The following is a 7,734-nucleotide window of genomic DNA, read 5'->3' as shown; positions in this document are numbered from 1 at the left end:
CAAATATCCTGACTCTATTTGCATACTCGCTTGTCTTTTCTTTCCTAACTTATGTATTAATGTTGTTAGACTGTTAGTAAAACCACGGTTCATACACAGATACACTTATTACACCCACAAAAAAAAAAGGTGTGCCTATCTAGTTAGTATAATCGTTTTAAGCCTTGGTTAGGGCACAATAATATGATGTTCTAAAATGAGACACTTAATTTCGTTGTATCAGGCATTAATTTTAAGGGCAATGTTACGGTGCTGAAGAGGAAATATTTCAGCAGATAAAGAAATGCGTTGGCGATTATAGTTGGTAGACACGTGTTGGTGTTGGCACTACAAGTGCTGATCAGACGCTGACCGAATATGACGTTTTGCATTGGTTGCAGACAGTGCTCCACTGGTGTATATTTTGATTTAAAATCATCCTTAAAGTAGCATTTGAAATTAAAATCGTCTTTTATAATATTTTCGAACGTAAATGCCCTTGCGTCGTTATGAGGCAGTTATGACCACCGAAAATAATTATATATATAAGAAATTAAAATGAATGAAAAAGTTTAATAATTATACATTGAATTAAAAGGAAGAAAGGGTAAAGCAGCGTAGAAGCCATTGTTGCAGAGTTCACCGTGGAGGACCTGCTGGAGGGAGAACACCATGGCCGCACGAAGCTCAACCTCGTTTCGAAGCAGGGCTTTGTCACAAGGTAGGCTACTACTTTGTTCCCATGGTGAGAAGCCGGTGTTGCGAATCTCGGGGACCAAGAAGAACCCAGGTCGCAGATTTTGGGGTTGTGTCTACTTTGAGATTTGTTTTTTTACTTTTTCTCTGAATTGGGTCTTTTGGGTGATGGAATTGATGGTGATCTCGGTGGGTATGTGCAGGTGCAAGAAGGCTACAATTTCTTTCGTTGGGCAGATCCAGAGACAGAGGTGGAACATTCAGAAATTGCTAGAATAAGGAAGAAGCTTTCGATGATGAAATCAAGAACCAAAGCGGCAGAGTGGAAGCTGAAGTTCGTTGCAGTTTTAGGATTTTTTGGGTGGGTTGGGTTTGTATGTTTGCTGTTGCAGAGTTGGTCTAAAGCAACGCAACAGTGTCTAATTCCATTGAACCTAGTATGAAACATGTGTAGGTGTATTCTCCTGTTGTTTTTGTTGGTGAATTGGGCTAGGATTTATCTATTAGGGGGGTTCCTGATTGTGTTATGTTGAATGTATTTCAACATGTATATATGACTGTTTTGTAAGCATGGTTGGATATTGAAATGAGAGTGAAACTTTTTCTTGGCAAAACATGATTTTCATGACTGAACAATAAGATAACAGTGTCATTAAAATGGTAAATGTCTAAATACATAATAAGCATAGCGTTTGACATTACCAGAACCTTAAAAGAAACTTAACTCAAAATAACCTAACCATCAAAAGGATTGGCTGGGAACAAGCCAATATTTCAGTACAACAGCCAGTAGCACAAAGGCAAAATATAAGCAACAAAAAGCAATCAACAAGTCCACACTGGATTAACCAGAACCTTAACACAAACTTAAAACAAAATAAACCAACATGCTAAGTGTTGTCATTTTCCTAAAGCAATCCCCATTTTCTTGGAGGTAACTTTGCCATTAACTTCAGTTTCCTGGGAGAAACATGAGGTCCTCCAATAAAGCTAATAGAGTAGTGCCCAGTGGGTTGGCTTGAAGCTGTGGCAAAGGATGGCTGAGATGCTGGAAGAGTTGTGGTGGTTGGCTGTGATGATGAAGTAGAAGGTGCTGAGCTTTTTGGGCTTGCAATCCTCCTGGGAGGTGGATCAGGTTGAGCTGAAGGTGTGGGCTTCGTGGTCCCTTTGGGCCTGCCTCTAAGCCTTTTTGGCTGTGCTACAGTGTTGGACTGGGCTGAAGTTGTTGGCTGTGTTGCTGAAGCAACTTTTCTCTTGACAGTGAACTTAGGAGTGGGCTGTGTAGATGCTTCCAAGCAGATATAGATCCTTTGAAAGATACAGTAGCTGGTCTGTGATGAGGCTACCTCATTATCAAGGTCAGGGAACCTTTACACTTGTATGTGAACGGAGGAACCTTGATTTGCCTGCATCAGCTCATGTGCATAATCATATATCCTCTTATACTGCTCTCGGAAGGTTCCCTGGATTTCATCCAGTGCAATCTGCTTGGTCCTCGTTGCCATTGACTTGGTGACAGTCAAGTTCCACTTTTTTTGAGCCTTTGACACGAACTCCCTAATCTTCACCTTCGAATTTGATTCGACCTTCTTCTTGAATGCCTTGCCTAGCCATCTAGAGTGCAAAATCCCCACCCTGTGTGCTTGTGTACATGTGTGAGTCAAATTCATGTTGCGAAGCTGCCAAGTATCCTCTTCTTTCATCTTCGCAGCATATAGCCAAAAGGGACACTTGCCAGTGCAAACTGCCCTAACCCTTTGCAGATCACATTTCCTAAATGTGATTGCCCTAGCGGTCTGCATGGCATATGCAGTCACAGTGTCCTTGAACTCTTCCCTGGTAGCATATACTGTGCCCACTTCCCACTTGTATTGGCTCATGTCTTTTTTATGCTTGTAAACTGGATAACTCTGTCCTTGGTGGTCTGAATCTGACATAGCACCTCCAACCTCGTGGTCATTCTCTATTTCATCACTCCTTGCTCCATCCTCATCTTCAAAGTTTTTAGTTGCAACCCCCTTCTTTTTCACTGCCCTACTTTTTTCATTCACCACATTAACATCTTGAAACCCACTAATAGCAGGATCAAGCTCATCTTCACTGTTGGTAAAGTGTAAATCATCTTCAGTCTCTTCCTCTTCCTCAGATGGTTTATACTCTGAATCAACGCTGTCACTATCACTATAGTTACTCATATAAGCTTCCAGATTAACATCATCACCACCCTCCGTATTCTCGGCCCCAGAGATATCAGCAGCTGCTTCAGATTTGTTTAAACCATCATCTTCTCCTCGATACACAACCAGCTGTTGTCCCACATCATCCATCCTATGATCTCCCCAACATCAATGTAGCCAGATGCAGGAAACACGTCTTCCTCCTCAACCTTGTGCACTACATACAATTCAACATAATCTCTTAACTCAGTTATTTTGCACATAGCAATGGAATCTGCATCAGACTTAAACAACTTCAATTTTTTCTCCAACTCTTCATGTGTAGGATCCTTGAACCACAATGAAGGGATATTCTCCTCCACATAACCAAACTGCTTTAACTCTGCATAGGCTTCAAATACGGACCATCGATCACCATCAATCTCTTCTATCACTGTTGTTTCTCCCCTCACATACTCTAACGGCCCATTTCGATACGTAAACCACCCCCATAGTAGACTTTCAGTTTAAAGTACACCACTGTCTTCTCCAACAACCTATAGACATTGCCAAATCACAAAAATAGAAGAAAAAATTAAAACCTAAACCACACAGTGATGTTTATCCTTAATCTCAGTAAACAACGAAACATACCTGATAGAATGTGCACGACCCTGCCTTTCAGTAAACCGGACTCGGCTGCGATCTTCACTCCAAGAACACCTTCTAGCGTTTTTTATTCTTACTTAGGGCACGGTGCAACAACATTGGTGAAGTGAAACGTTCTGATTAATGTTGGGTTTATGTTGAGGGTTTGGAAGCATATGAAGGGGTGAAATATTTCGCGCGAAACACAAAAACTTCAGAAGGGTATCATCATCATTTACAAAAAGTTTACTTTGTAAAGGATGATTTTAAATTCAAATGTGACTTTAAGGATGATTTTAAATCAAAATATATACTAGGGACGGGTTCGATTCCGACTCTCAACGTGAGGGACCAAAATAATACTTATCCCGATTTTTAATTATTATAACAACTGGGTTGATTTTATTGTTGGAATTAGACTTTTTTATAGGTAGATGGATTGGGCTGATTGGAGGTCTTTGGATTGAAATTATCCAAAAATAATCAATTAATTTGACAATAAATTTTTTTTTCTAATTTTGTTTCTTTTTTCTTTATGACTGATGTCTCTATAGAGTACCAAAAAATAAAATAAAAATTTTATCAAAAATAATAACAATAATAACAACTTTTATTTTTTTTCCTTCTTATTTTTATTTTTTCAATTAAATAATAATAAAAACAAATCTTTAGAACATGAAGTACTTTTTTAAACATAAAATTACACTCGCATAAAAATTTAGCATAAATGTATTATGTTGTTTCTTTCATTTCAAGAACATACCATGATGATTCGGTTTGTGTCGCTGTAATAAATTGATTTTTTATGGTCAAATTGCATGTCTCAGAACACTTTAACACTATGTTTGGTTTAAAAGAAAATAAGAGAAAAGAAAAAAGATAAAAAAAATGAGTGAAAAATTTTATTTTCTTTTGTTTGAATGCTAAAAAAAATAGGAAAAAAAATTGATATGGGTCTCACTAATTTTTTGATTTTTTTCTCTCACTTTTCATTTTTTTTCTATTTTTCTCCTCTTGTTTTTTCCTTTTATTTTCTTTCCTATATCCAAACAAAACCTAATAGATGCAGGTATTTTGTGATGTGTATTTAAAGAAAAATTCTATGGTGTAAATTGAGAAAACATTCACACATGTAGATGGTGAGGTGTGTACACCAAACAGCAATGCGTGGTTTTCTTCTTCTGACTCGCATGGAGAACCGCAAACACAAAAGACTACAGATTGACATAAGATGTTGTCATAGTTGGTCAACCAAAAGCAAGAAAATTTCTTGAAGGTCATGTGTAGCAGGTAGCCGTCTTATTTTTTTTTATATCTAGACAAGAACAAATAGATTTTTCCTTTCATTTTTTTCTATCATTTTTCTTTCCGCAATATTTCGCTCAATCCGAACATATATAGTGTAAATATTCTGAAATATGATCCTTATCTACCGGTCTAAAATTTTTTCAGTTATCAGTGGACCTATTAAAATAGAAAAGACGTTGTTATAATATCAACTCATACGAAATAGAATACCGAAAAATCATGTAATTCTAAATGAATGATAGTTACTAAGTAGACATACTATTTACTTTATCAATGCAATTAGAATTTATAATTTTTTTCATCAAATCTTACAAGATAAAAAACATAAAAAATTAGAGTAAAGAACTCTTAAGAAGATTTAATTATTAAACAAAAAATATTTAATAACAAACTTATTAAGAAGGACCAAATCTTTCTTAAATTAAATTTTTGACTATGACAACATTTGTGTCAACCTGTAGTGGTAGCCTTTTGTGTTTGCAGTTCTCCATGTGAGTCAGAAGAAGGAAGCCACGCGTTGCTGTTTAGTGTATACACCCCACCATCTACGTGTATGGATATTTTCCCAATCCACACCATAGAATTTTTCTTTAAATACACATCACAAAATATCTGTGTCTATTAGGTTTTGTTTGGATACAGGAAAGAAAATAAAAGAAAAGAAAAAAATGAGAAGAGAAAAAATAAAAAAAAATCAGAAAAATGAAAAAAAAAATCATAATAGTATAAAATTATATTAATACCCTTATAATAAAATAAAATATAAATATTTTTATTTATTTATGTTTTATTTCATTCTATAAATATTATAAAATGTTATAATTTTATATATTTAATTTAAATTATTTATCTAATATATATAATGTTTAAATATGAATCTCTATTATAATAATATATTAAAACTAAATTTATATTGATAATTATTAATAATAATAGAATTATGGGTAATATTATAAATACACAAAAGATAACATTTTTTTCTTTATTTTCTTGTTTGTAATGGAAAAAAAATTATTTTGGTGAGATTCACACCCAATTTTTTTTTTATTTTCTTTAGCATCCAAATAAAGAAAAATAAAAATTTTCACTCATTTTTTTTATTTTTTTTTCTTTTATTTTTCTCTAAACCAGACATAGTGTTAAAATGCTTCCTCCGTATATAGTAGTCAAACAAACTGTCAAAGAATACGAAAAGGTTGGCGGCTGTTTAACGACTTGATCTAGTCCTGTCCCAACATCTATCCCATATACTTTCAATATCGAACATGTCCCACGTACTAGAGCAGACGACGCATCCTTTGTCTTAGCTATCACAAACGACGAGTTTCTAACTACGAAATCGCCCACGTATATTCATTGTTCTAAGGTTTAAATATGTCCCACAAACAACATTCGATAAAGCAATTCATGCAGCACCCTGTTAGGCAAATGATGATTAAAAGATGACAAAGCATAATTTTATTATGATTTTAAGGCACGATCATATCACCATTTTCAAAGAGATATTTTGTAATGAGTAAAAATGGTAATATCGTAAATACATAAAAGATAATATTTTTTTCCTTTTTTTTTGCTTGTAATGGAAAAAAAAATTTAGTGAGACCCGTATCAAAATTTTCTTTCTTTCCTATTTTTTTTAGCATTCAAACAAAAGAAAATAAAAATTTTCACTCATTTTTTTTATCCTTTTTCTTTTCTCTTATTTTTTTTTAAACCAAACATAGTGTTAAAGTATTCTGAGACATGCAATTTGACCATAAAAAATCAATTTCTTTTAGCGACACAAACCGAATCATGATCGTATGTTCTTGAAATGAAAGAGACAATATAATACATTTATGCTAAATTTTTATGCGAGTGTAATTTTATGTTTAAAAAAGTACTTCATGTTCTAAAGATTTTTTATTATTATTACTTAATTGAAAAAATAAAAACAAAAAGGAAAAAAAAAAACAAAAAGTTGTTATTATTGTTATTATTTTTTATAAAATTTTTATTTTATTTTTTGGTACTCTATAGGAACATCAGTCCATAAAGAAAAAAGAAACAAAATTAGGGAAAAAAATAAGTTTTATTGTCAAATTAATTGATTATTTTTGGATAATTTCAGTCCAATGACCTCCAATCAGTCCAATCTATCTACTTATAAAAAAACCTAATTCCAACAATAAAATCAACCCAGTTGTTATAATAATTAAAAATATATAACCCAGATAATCATTGTTAATATCGGATTACACAAACGTTATTAGATGGAGCACTGTCTGCAACCACTGCAAAACGTCATATTCGGTCAGTGCGTGTAGTGCCACACCAACACACATCTACCAACTATAATCACCAACGCATTTCTTTACCTGTTGAAAGATTTCCTCTTCAGCACGGTAGCATTGCCCTAAGATTAAAAGTGTTTGCGGTATAGTTTAGATCGATTTTTAGTCAAAAAATTATTTGATCTGAACATTAATTTTATTTGTAGTATAATTTGGATTGGAAGGTTTTTTTTAGAGTATTGAATTAGATAAACATTTTATTTTATATTGATTTGAATTTAAACATTAAGATAATTTAATAGCACAAGTCTTAAGTCTTAACATAATTTTACATTAATAACTTCTATTGAATCTACACGATGAAATTGTCTTGGTATGTTCCATGTGAAACTTTGATGCATTTAAGTCATCTCTTAAGTTGAAAAGTATATTACATCCTACTAAAAAGTTTATAACTAGATTTATGTAAACAAAAAGAACAACAATCCAATCCGGATATGATCCCTTTGGTAAAAATTTTGTTAAATAGTAACATGTTGTGAAATAAATAACTAAGGAAGATATAATAAATATAAAATAAATAAGTATAAATAAAAGATTTTAGTATTAATATTCGCTAATATAATTATCTTACTATAATAAAAGTAATTTATATATATATACTAGTATATTGC

The 7,734-nt window shown here is 33.0% G+C and overlaps 1 protein-coding gene across 1 annotated transcript; it reads left to right on the top strand.

The window, feature by feature from the left end:
• Positions 637–1,279, top strand: LOC110269572. Its single transcript, XM_021117523.1, has 2 exons — positions 637–801; positions 879–1,279. The coding sequence occupies exons 1-2, from the start codon at positions 652–654 to the stop codon at positions 1,116–1,118; spliced, it is 390 nt and encodes a 129-aa protein (XP_020973182.1). The 5' UTR covers positions 637–651; the 3' UTR covers positions 1,119–1,279.

The sequence above is a fragment of the Arachis ipaensis genome, chromosome B03 (assembly GCF_000816755.2).
Source record: "Arachis ipaensis cultivar K30076 chromosome B03, Araip1.1, whole genome shotgun sequence".
Lineage (NCBI taxonomy): Eukaryota > Viridiplantae > Streptophyta > Magnoliopsida > Fabales > Fabaceae > Arachis > Arachis ipaensis.
This window is presented reverse-complemented; position numbering and strand designations above follow the sequence as displayed.

What these genes read in the sequence shown, in the direction of transcription:
- LOC110269572 (XM_021117523.1), top strand. Translation starts at nt 652, where the DNA reads ATGGCCGCACGAAGCTCAACCTCGTTTCGAAGCAGGGCTTTGTCACAA. An exon ending in GGGGTTGTGTCTACTTTGAG is followed by an intron (nt 802 to 878) that starts ATTTGTTTTTTT and finishes GGGTATGTGCAG; the next exon opens with GTGCAAGAAGGCTACAATTT.